The 11503-nt window shown below is 41.6% G+C and overlaps 1 protein-coding gene across 1 annotated transcript; it reads left to right on the forward strand.

Moving 5' to 3' along the window:
- Positions 1–6636: 6636 nt before the first annotated feature.
- Positions 6637–8080, forward strand: LOC109631080 (NAD(P)H dehydrogenase [quinone] 1-like). Its single transcript, XM_020089673.2, has 6 exons — positions 6637–6778; positions 6860–7024; positions 7116–7246; positions 7329–7442; positions 7528–7629; positions 7722–8080. The coding sequence occupies exons 1-6, from the start codon at positions 6775–6777 to the stop codon at positions 8016–8018; spliced, it is 813 nt and encodes a 270-aa protein (XP_019945232.1). The 5' UTR covers positions 6637–6774; the 3' UTR covers positions 8019–8080.
- Positions 8081–11503: the final 3423 nt, after the last annotated feature.

Below are 11503 nucleotides of genomic sequence, written 5' to 3' on the forward strand. Positions count from 1 at the left end.
ACGTGAGTTCAGGTTCAGTCCGGCTCCATGTCCTCCTCCATGTCCGGTGCGCATTTCTTAGCTCATTTACAGACGGTGCGCAGTTTTCTTTCGTGCGTTTCCTCCATCAAAGCTCGACTCTGGATGTGCGCAAAACAAGACGCAGTCGTCTCTCCATAAGAGTGCAGCGAAGTGACGACACGCACAGCGGGATAACGAGAGGGTGTTTATCTCTCCTCCTTCACTTTCTACTCCCAGGTGACATCTTACAAACTTATTTGCAGCCTCATGAGTCCATGAAACCAGCTCCACCGAGATGCGCAGGGATAAGTGAGCACCTGCGTCTGAACAGGAAGGAAACAGTAAAATGTCTTATCACCTAAGGAAATAAAAAGCCTCGTGTGGAGCAGCAGATTAAAACATCTGTTGTGGTCTATCCATTTAAACTTAGAGAACAGAAACAAAGCAGAAGCAGCTCAGCCTTCGTTTCATGGGACACTAGGTCATTACAACCAGTCGATACAGCACAAGATCCAGGAACTAGACTCATCCCTCATGTACACACTCAATATTGGCACAACTGGATTCAGTTACTCTGCACCTTCTGAATGGAAGGATTTACAAACTTCCCTCCAACTAGTCTCCTGTTCCCTTTGGAGATTTTAAATCTTTACTATGTGATGGTTTTTATGAATCCTGTTCTTATTGATTTATTTGAAATATGTTGCTCCTGGTTAATTGTTTGTTGCTGATTGTGAATGTTACTTGTTCTCATGCCTCTCTTGGAAAATAGATCTTGATCTCAATGGGACAGCCTGATTAAATAAAGATTTAAAAAAACGAGTTTTAAAAACATATATCTGTGTAAGGGGAGGTGGGGCTGATGATAAGAAAGATTTTAAATGACAATGGGCCTGGATGTTGCTGGGACTCAAAGTTTTGGTTATAAGCTGTGAAATGTGAAGAAGGAGTCTGTGTGAGAAACAGAGGCGCAAGCAAGAAAATATTGATTTCCACCTTTAATAAGATTGTTCTATCCCTTCTCATAAAAGCTATTAAAAGTCAGTTGTGTTACCACAGCAACTCTTGCATCTCTCCTCCTCCTCATCTCTCGAAATGTCAGCACTGATCATCACTAACACAATCACTGTGAGTAAATCACCAGAGGGCCTCCACCTCTGTGCTGACGGTGGGTAAACGTTGCCTCAGGCTTTGACAGAAACGGCACCGTGAACACTTGTCTTGGATCACGTGTGATTACTGCAAAGGTTCCTCGACATATGGCTGACGTCATTATCAATCTCTCCAGTTGTTAACGTGACCACCTCTTGCATGTGGAATGAACTGCTACACTGCTCGTCACGAGAGGAAAGAGGCATCATGGGATGCAAACGACTTCTCTGTGTTGTTGTAGTGAGTAATAATGATGGAATACATGCTTCACATTTCTTTGGTGTCTCTGGACGTATTGCAGCTTTTTTTCGATTTGAATGTCAGGAATGTTAAGTCATTTAAAGTAATTCAATTCAATTTTAACTGGATAAAACATTACATGTACTGTCTCTATCAACATGTGGTGTCAGTCTAGAGCGGGGTAGTGCAATATAACTAAAAAAAAGCAGGTGGATCAAAAGCAGGTGAAGTTTTACTCTTCTGTTAACAGCAACTCAGGTAATTCTCTTAATCCAAATCCAACAACAAACGTGAAACACCCCAGAGGAGAAAGTGATTGCTGATCAAACTGAACAGAATTCCAAAAACAACTCAAGTTAGAATGTCCTGGCTACAGGTTCGTCTTCCTCTTAATACTTCCCAGTCTGTTTTTGTACTTTCCTGCATGTAGCTGTCCGTTCAACGTCCCTCTGCCCCTCTCCTCTCCTCTGTGCAGCTCCCCCTCCTGATTCAATTAGGTGGCTTAAGCACCAACACCTGTGAATGTGAGAGGGACTGCTTGTTTGTCTCCAGCCCTGTGATAATGATGGGTGTGTCCTGCCTCTCACCTGCCCCCCCAGGACCCTGGAAGGATAAGTGTTATGAATAATGGATGGTTGGATGTGTGAGAGGTCAACAAGCGTCAGGTCCTAGTGCTGAAATGAGTCAAAAAACATGTAATTGATGTATTTATTCTTCTTTCCTATTTTATTCCTCTATGTTTCATTTGAAGAGTTTGGAGACGGATCTCTTTCTTGCATGTAGAGGTTCAGTCTTGACTGCAGCCTGGTGAAAACCCCCCCGATCCATTCACATCTGTCAGAACCTTTAATCTGATCTGGGAGTTATGGGCATTGTTATGAAGCACCTGGCCATCCTGGATCCACAGTAAACAGAACTTGTTGATTTCAGTAGAATCACTAATGACTCCCCTTCACTTCTCCTCCTTCTCCTTCTACCTCATATCTTCACCTCCTCCTCCTCTTTCTCCAAACATAAAATGCACAAATATTTAACTTCCATTCCCAGTAAATCAAATGAATCTGCAGTACCCTCTTCCAAACGTTATGTTTAAGGTATAGTCTATGTCTACATTTCTATGGGGGAAGAGTTTGAGTTGTCCTGTTGTGTTTGTTTACTCACAGTTACGTTCCATCTCTTTAGCTTCTGTCAGGTCCATGTTCTGTCCTCATGTGACTCTGTGAAAATCAAACTCTGTAAACAAAAACTGTGAAGTACCTTGATTTTAATTTGATCTCTAGCCCCCCCCCCCCCATTCCCCCTCTGTCTGCTCACCATCTGCTGTCATATATTTAGTTTCTTCTGATTTGGAATCAGATCTGTAATCAATCAGCGTCGTCGCCATGGTAATAGCTGCAAGGAGAGAGTGAGACAACACACTCGCTCCGATGCTTTCCTCAACGTTTTCGGGAAATATTCCAAGAAACTATAGGACTGGAGATAATCAATGAACACATGACGTAGAAAGAACAGCAAAAACTCTCATTTCGAGAAGGTCCGACCACAAATGTTAATCGAAATGATCCATTGAGATTGTGTTTATCAGCTAAAAATGTCATAGCTTTAAATTTTAGGCATCTTGTTTATATATGAATACTGTGTCATGGAAATAAATAAATAAATATCTTACATTAAATTTAATCTATTTAAGGGCAGCTCGACGTTGTCAGCTATCCATTTTATTGCAGTTCCCAGGGTGATATAGTTTGTGGTTAATTTGCATCTCCAAATCATTTCCTTCAGCTATGATAAGCTGGGATGTTTTAATCAATGTATGACAGGTAATTAAACGCACAAAGTTATGGTCTAATTTACAGGCAACCCAATCTCACAATACACTGTGTGTGAGGGAATCAAGTCACAGCTAAAATAATTGATTCTGACCTTTGGCTTTTAAGAAATTATAGGAAACCCCAATGAGAATATGTTGTTCTCCTTGTTTCCTGTTTATTGACAACAACAGCACTTCATACAACTGTTTTATACAGATTTCATTCCAGTGTGGAACTCGTCTCAGTTTATCTTTTCATGGCTGTGCACAAAATCCCCATCTGTATGAGCAGCTCTGAGGAGGGAGACGAGTCAGTAACAGAGCCTTAACAAAACCTGATTGATTCAGTGAAGCTCAAATGGAAAAGCAGAGTGAATGGGTTTGTTGCACACCTGACAGATTGACTGAGGAGTTCCTGCCTGATGTTCTAGTTTAGATGCAAGAGTTGTCACCTTCAAACTTAAAAGCAGCAACTTCAGTTTGCTGTTTATTTCACTAACTTAAAAGGGAATTTTCCACCACGGTACAGAGGACATGTGTGTACCTCCTCCGAGGTACAGAGAGATTTTCACTGTACTCTCAAAGCATTTATGTTAAAAACAGAGACTCTTATCTCAGTACATTAAATGAATGTGTACAAGCTTTATCCGTCATCCACTCTAGAAATAATATAACTTGTGGTTTTACTGCTAGATTCTGTCACAGGTCGCTGAACATTTACTTCAGGGAAAACCCCACAAGGCTGATAAACATATTAACAAGACACAAATTATTTGTTATCCTGAAGATGGCAGAAGGGAAAGAGAAAGAATTTATTATATGTTGCATTCAGTTGAAGTAGAGCAGAAATATATCTATTGATTTTCAAACCAAAGTTATGAATAATAAAAACAATAAAAAAAGAGAGAGAGGGCCCCTATCAAAATGTAAAAACTACAACGGTAGAGAGCATCTAAAATTATACTCAAACTAAGTTGACAAGAACGACAAAAGAGAAGGTTGCAATGTTTATACAGTTAAAATTTCAAATATTGTATATTTTATACAAATTTAAACATATTCTTTAGTTCAACCTTGAAAAATCTGAATGTTAATACGGCTTCAATTCCTTCACTTTTTACTTTCTATTCTGTTACTGTATTGTCTGTAAAAAGTTCTCCTTTAATTCATTGTTGCATTTGATCTGTTTACGATACTGCAGAGGAAGGATCATGCTCAGCAAAGACACTCAAACTTTTTAAAGAGGCCTCTGCAACACTTTCTCTGGATGTCACCATCAAACAAAGAAAAAACTAGTATAATCTGCATCTCTGCCAGGCAGCAGTGCTGAGTGTGTGCCAGCAGTATAAAGAAGTACAGTAAATCCTGGTGCTGTGTTTACTTCCTGTCGTCCCACTCATCAGATCAGTGACATTGGGCTGCAGTTTACATGCTTCACAATGATTCAGTTCTGCCAAGTCACAGCCACAATTCACGACTCACCATCTGGACGGCTATTGCTCACTTTGGCCTTGACCTCCCAGTGATCTGGCAGATTTTCAAACTGTGATTAAACCATTTACTGCAGCAAACACATTTCCTGACTGGAGGGGAAACCAGTTACTGTCGCCATCTAGTGGTAGGGTGGAGCATGGTAAGAAGATGCCAGGGCCTAATGCAAGAAAGGCCCCAACAACCCACTTCAATACAGTTCCAATGATTTTTAAATCAAATGTAGCATCTAGACTGCATCATTTTGTTTATACAAGAGATATAATCGTCTCTATCTGGTCCAAACTGGAGCCAGAGCAGATAAACACTGACCTTCAAGACACATTACTCCACAAATGATTGTATAAACATATCACAGCAGATAACCAAAGGAAACGTGTAATACAGGTAAGTAATGATCTGATACTCAACTCAGAGACTCTGGAGGAAAGACAAATATGATCTTTGATTTAAACAGAACCAATAAAAAAATGTGAATAAAGGTCACTTCAAAAAAAGATTTGGCCTTTTGGCTTGTTAATGAATCCATCCATGGTATAGGTTAGTTAACAGTTAATAATATATTTTACTTAATTTTTATCTGGACACTGTTGCAACTATATTCTGCCAATTTATTTTAAAAAGTACTGTATTTTCTCAAATTGGCCACATGATGGCACTGTAGGATTATATTTTATCATCCAACATTGACTATAATGTAAAACATAATGAAATAATTATGTGTCTGGATCTTTTTTGATTCCTCTGTATAAACAATGTTTTATTTGTTAACGATAATTTGTGAAGGGAATCTTACATGCATGCAGCTGATAGGCTCATTTCATGTTGTTCAGCCTGAATGCGACCTTTGAACCAGACTACAGGCCTTGTAAAGAACACACCAAATTCCAGCCACATGGAATGGAGGAAAGTGTGAAACAAGGTTTGTGAGCACGGTGTTGCAACTAAACAGTCTGGGATCATGTAGCTCAATACATCACAAACCATGAAAACATACCTCCCAGCAAAACACATGATCCCTCCGTGTCACAACAGAGGGAATGCAGCCGGGGGCTCGGTATGAAGCACAAAGAACACCAACATACAAGTGTGGTGATGGCGTAAAAAAAAAAAAAACACAGAGAGGCCACAGAGATGAAAAAGAATCTGCCTCATAATTTTAAATGTGAACAATCCACACGGTGGCTTGACGAATACCTACGAGCCCTTAAAACTCAAATCAATCTCAGTAAGTGAAAACCAGGAGAGACAGAGGGAAGAAAGATAACTGACAAAGCGTATCCATATGTCTCACTCATGTGGCATCCTTGCATCCATGTGCGCCTATGTGCTAATGCATAGCAGTTGTTCATCACCCCCCCATCCTCCTCCTTCTCTTCCTCACAGTGGCTGCATATACAGAGCTTAGGCCTGATTCTGGTACCAGATGTGTGCCAGCTCATGTTTGGCTTTGATGCCCATTGCAGAGCCTCCTCCCCCCCTTTTTTTTTTTAACAGGCAACATTCGTGAGCGGACTCGACCACAGGCGACCATGATTTGGGGGAACGTAATGTAAAGGGAAACAGAGCTGGAGACCAGGAACAGTAGAGTGAGAGGATCACGGGACCACATGAGCTTCATGTGGTTGGAAGACATCAGGAGTGGCAGGCAATTTTTAAACATGGGAGGAAAAAGACAGACACGCGCTCTCAAATATCCACCCAGAGATACTGTGCGTAGGACTCAGACAAACATAGACTCTGACTCAGGCTAAAACAGGATAAGAAACACATTAAGTAAGGAGTTGCATGTGCAAAACCGGCCAAATGTGCAGCTGCCACACAGATTATCCCTACAAGTTCTTGGCATTTAGCTCAGCATAAATTCTTCACTGTGTAAGAATGTTTTCCAGTTTCAGTAAAAGATTAGTGGACTCCTGAGAGACGATCCCATGATGACAGCTGATTGGCTGATGATCTTAATTACTGACTGACGGCACCTGTGAAGGATGAGAGCATAAAAACAGGATCTTCACTGTGCAGCAGAATGAGCTGCTGGTTCTGTTAACTGCAAAGCTTGTTATTAACTGAACGCTTGAAAAATGGGTGAGTTTTCTTCTTGTTGGTTGTGTTAATTGTTTCAAGAAGACATGCATAGTTATCATTTGTAAATCTTGGCTTCTGCAGTAAAGAAGGTGTTGATCGTGTACGCCCATCAGAGCAGCGGCTCATTCAACGCCGCTGCCAAAGATACAGCAGTGAAGGCTTTAACTGCTCAGGGCTGCAAGGTGGAAGTCTCTGACCTGTATGCTATGAAGTTTAAGGCTACTGCTACTGCTGAAGACATCACTGGTAGATGAATTTCCTGCCAAAGTAAAAAATGATGTACTATTAAAATTGATTGTCAGCTCTACATGAAATGTGTTTATTTCTGTCTCTGCAGGGGAAGTTAAGAATGCCGAACACTTCCGTTACGCAGAGGAGACCAAACGGGCATGGGAGGAGGGAAAGCTCTCTGCCGACATCACTGAGGAGCAGCGTAAAGTCACTGAGGCAGATCTGATTGTCTTTCAGGTAAATGTGGTAGTTAATGTGTTTTGTGTTAAGCCCTCAAGATCTCTAGATTAAAAAGGAAACTTGAACTCCTTGTCCTCAGTTCCCCATGTACTGGTTCACTGTGCCTGCGATCATGAAGGGCTGGTTTGACCGGGTGCTCACGCTGGGCTTTGCCTACTCTCATGATAAGAGATACAGCTGTGGAATCTTCAAGGTGAGAAATCAAAGCAAGAGGCTCACAGTACTTCAGTTTGAGGATTAGGTTTTTCCTTTTCTTAATTTGTTGGCTTTCTGCACAGGACAAGAAAGTCATTCTCTCATTCACCACTGGATCTCATGAGTCCATGTTCAGTGCTAATGGCATCAATGGAGACATGAATGTCACACTGTGGCCCCTGCAGGTATAATTTCTGCATGAATTAACTGAATCAAACATTAAAATCTTGACAGGAACTTTAATAACATGCTGTTTTTTTTTTTCCTCCCCCTCCAGAATGGTATCCTCCACTACTGTGGCTTCCAGGTTCTGGCCCCTCAGATCTTCTGGGCTCCTTCTCACATTCCCTCTGAGGCTCGCAAGACCCTGCTTGATGCTTGGCGCACACGACTTCAAGGTCTCCTGGGAGAAGAGCCACTTTCCTTTATTCCCTTGGACTCCTTTGACGGGCAGGGTTTCCAGCTGAAGCCCGAGATACACGAGAAACATGCCACCAAGGAGTTTGGGCTGATGGTGGGCATCCACTTGGGAAAACCGATTCCTCCCAACAACCAGATGAAAGCTGGAGTCTGAAGACTGCAGAGCTTTGTTTAGAGCCTTACATCTGTAATAAAACCTGAGATGCTCTGACTTTACACTGGTCTTTGTTGAATTTCTTGCTGGGTTATTTAATTGTAAGGGCTGGACTTGTGTGTCCCTGACCATTTTACATATATTAACTACAAAGCCAGAGGACTTGGTTAAGGGCACAGTTGCAAGTTCACAAAAGTGATGTGACTATTGCAGGTCCAGGATGAACGGTGGGCTACGCTGTGATTTGCTGCAGGGAGGAAATGATTCGCCGTCTCTCTTGCACTGATTGGTCATGAACAGGAGGTGACAGTTCACTGCTGATACAGTTGTGTATGTGTGACCAGGCCCTGCTTTCAATGATTCTTGTCTGAAGTGTTGGTATTTCAGTGTCCCTGGGGCTGTACCTTGTTACTGCTTTAATTTTTGGCTGTTCAGTCTAAACCCCATTGCACCAAACTAGGTGACTTGCTGAAAATGATGCAATGAGCAGCTATTAAAAGCCACTCCAGGTGGTGTCAAACAGTGCAAAAGTGTTCCATGTAGCTGGAAATGCAAACTGCCGGATGTGTAAATAAATGTAATGGTTTGTTAACAAGTTTGCCATATGATGTCAATGTTGTGTTCACATCCTGTTTCCACAGTGTACAAATAATCCTTTATTGCAGGTTTTAAACTGTCACATCCAGAATGATGCTTGGTTCTGGGCCTCCTGAGAAACACCCCTCTCCATTACTCCCTCTAAACTCTGCTTTGATGGGGAAGGTTTGTAGCTTGAAGCCTGAGGTCCATGAGCAACATGCTAAACAAGGAGCTTGCTCTAACCCACCTGGGTAAAATGCTCCCACCCTGCAGCCACATCAAAGCTGGAGGTGGGTAACCAACAATGCTCTGCCTGTGCAATAAAAGCGTCATCTCATGCTGATTCTCGTGGCCTTGACCTTGATGTTTGGGTGAACCGAGTTAATGTCCTTGTGAGCACTTTGTTTGTGGACTTGCTGTTTTTGGGCAATTCAAACAAATGTCATGCATGCGGTCTGTATTAAGCTGAAGTGTTCTCTACCTTGTTTACAGACACGCCGGCAGCCAGAGAGTCCTGCTTGCATGCAGTTTGGGGCTCCGCACAGAAACATAAGTGGCTGAGCACTTTTCCCAGAGAAGCTGCTTTTGTTTGGGTATGGAGGAAATGAGATGGAGGCGGGGGCAGGGGGATGGGGGGTGCACACTTAAGGAAATGGCCTTGCACTCTCATGTCCAGACCACAGCCAGTGACATGTAGGAACTTGACGGTGCGCATATTTCACAGCTGAGGTTCCACGAGGTCACTGTGTGTTTGTTTGCATTGAGTTGAGTCTGCTTCCATCATCGCAGGCAACACATGTTCAGATAAAGAAACCCCGGTGATCTGGTGCTTAAGACGGTTCCATTTTTGCTGTCTTATATGACTTGTAGCCTCATACTTGGAATTAACACTGAGGAATCAGACGACAGCTGCTGTGTCTCAGTTTGTGTACTTCCATATTCGTACAGAGATGAAACAGTGTGAAAATGTAGTATCACCTTGAGCGAGCAAAATTATCACAGTTATCAGTATCGCAGCAGTTTAAATGAAATGTAAAATATTTGTGAGAAACATAAAATAAAGCACTATATGAAAAGCAGGGAGGGTTCAGGATGCAAAATAAGGTATATCAAAATACAATGCTGAGGACAAATATGCAGTGATTTCCAATGTTCTGTTCATCCTGACTTTGAAATAAATCTGTAGCTGTGATGCCGTCTGTTGCTTTTTCGGCCATGTTTTTAAATGGTGATGGTGGCATAATCTCCTCGTGGTATATAACAGGGAAACATGGGATAAGGAATGAAAATGTATTAAAAGATCATTTTTATGGGAAGATGTTGCCTTGATTTTAATGGTCTGACAGTAAACTTAACAAGATGGTCAGAAATAGACCCCATGGGTGCTGTTGTAGGACTCGAGCACCTTTATGTGGGGCACCTGAGCTACTAGGTGAGTTGGCAGACACCTGTTAATGATCTTTTTCAAGTCAAGTGAGTACAGCGGCCAGCAGATATCTTGATGGGCAACAATTGCTGTCAAATGTTGCAATGTTCCTTTTTTCAGACTGCAAAACAGCCATATTTGATTTTGAAGCATTCGATATGAGAACATCTGAGAATAAATAAGTGTTTGAAAAGCTCTTATTTACCTCATCCCAAACAACAATGTGAACAAATCTTACAGTTATAAGTGTGAAGATTTTGAGCTTTTACCATATGCATCATTGTCCCACACAGAAAACCGAGTGTTGGCATTAGAATGGCTGGACTCACGGTCTGTTTGTGTATGTTAGGGCAGTTCCACAGTATCTGATCTGGTGTCCATCCTGCTCTCCCATTGTCCATCATGGTTCTCCCACCATGGCTGCTGGGAAGTCCATTTTTGGCCAGCTCAATGGGAGGAAGTGGGCATCGTCTAGCACCGAGCAGGGAACAGAGACTCCGGAAAGCAGTCTCTGCTGAAAGCTCAGATACGCACATTTACTCAGATAAAAGATGGCAGCAAAAAGTTCAGAGGAAGCTTGGAGTTTGAATGAACCTCTGTTTTTCAGCAAACATGCATTTTATCATCAAGCTAAGAAAAGATTGTATTAAAGGAAATCTTTGATTTTCTGGGACATTTACTTACTTTGTTGCCAAAAACCAGCCTCATCTAAGGTAGCAGGGTTAGCTTAGCATATTAATATAAAGAAGGGAAAAAAACTAGCATGGCTCTGTTCAAATAACAAAATCCAAAAGACTCTATAATTAACACATATCTGTTTGTTTAAGGTGTACAAAATCTGAAATCAAAACTTGTGTTACAGGTGGTTATGTGTGACTATATATAAAATATATATATAAAATACATACATGATACATAAGGTGTAAATCAGCGAGCTTTAGATTTAATGTTTGCCATACACCAGGCCACTGCTCCCAGTGTTTATGCTAGCTATGCTAACTGTCTGCTAGCAGTAGCCTAATGAGGGTGGTACCGATCTTTTCATCTAACTTGAGAATAAACCTTTTTCCCAAAATGTCAAACTTTTCCTTCTAAAGAGTCGTAATGAGTCAAAATGTAAATATGACAAATATGAACAAGCCTTGATTTGATTTACTATATTTGAAACTGAGGTGAGAGGCAGTGCAGAGCCAGATGTGACTGATTGTTCTTTGTTGGGTGTTTTGATTAGGCCATAAATGGGTCCTTGTGTTTGCACCAGATGTCACAGGGTTAACAACAGGCCGACCATTAAACACTATGACCCGAAACAGAGAGAGAGCTGGTCAAATGCAGGCGGAAAATAAAAAAGGTCGGCTGAAAAACGAAGAAAATTATTTGAAACATCCATCCTCTCTCTCTTTCAGGGGCTTCATTAAAATCCAATCAATTACATCTCAACATGAACCGCAGCTTTACGAACTTGGCCTGAGTCCATGTG

This window comes from Paralichthys olivaceus, chromosome 10 (genome assembly GCF_024713975.1).
Source record: "Paralichthys olivaceus isolate ysfri-2021 chromosome 10, ASM2471397v2, whole genome shotgun sequence".
NCBI lineage: Eukaryota > Metazoa > Chordata > Actinopteri > Pleuronectiformes > Paralichthyidae > Paralichthys > Paralichthys olivaceus.

Excerpts from the sequence above, each read along its gene's own strand:
- LOC109631080 (XM_020089673.2), top strand. Across the intron at positions 7,025-7,115 it reads TACTGCTGAAGACATCACTG|GGGAAGTTAAGAATGCCGAA; the intron begins GTAGATGAATTT and ends CTGTCTCTGCAG. Across the intron at positions 7,247-7,328 it reads CAGATCTGATTGTCTTTCAG|TTCCCCATGTACTGGTTCAC; the intron begins GTAAATGTGGTA and ends CCTTGTCCTCAG.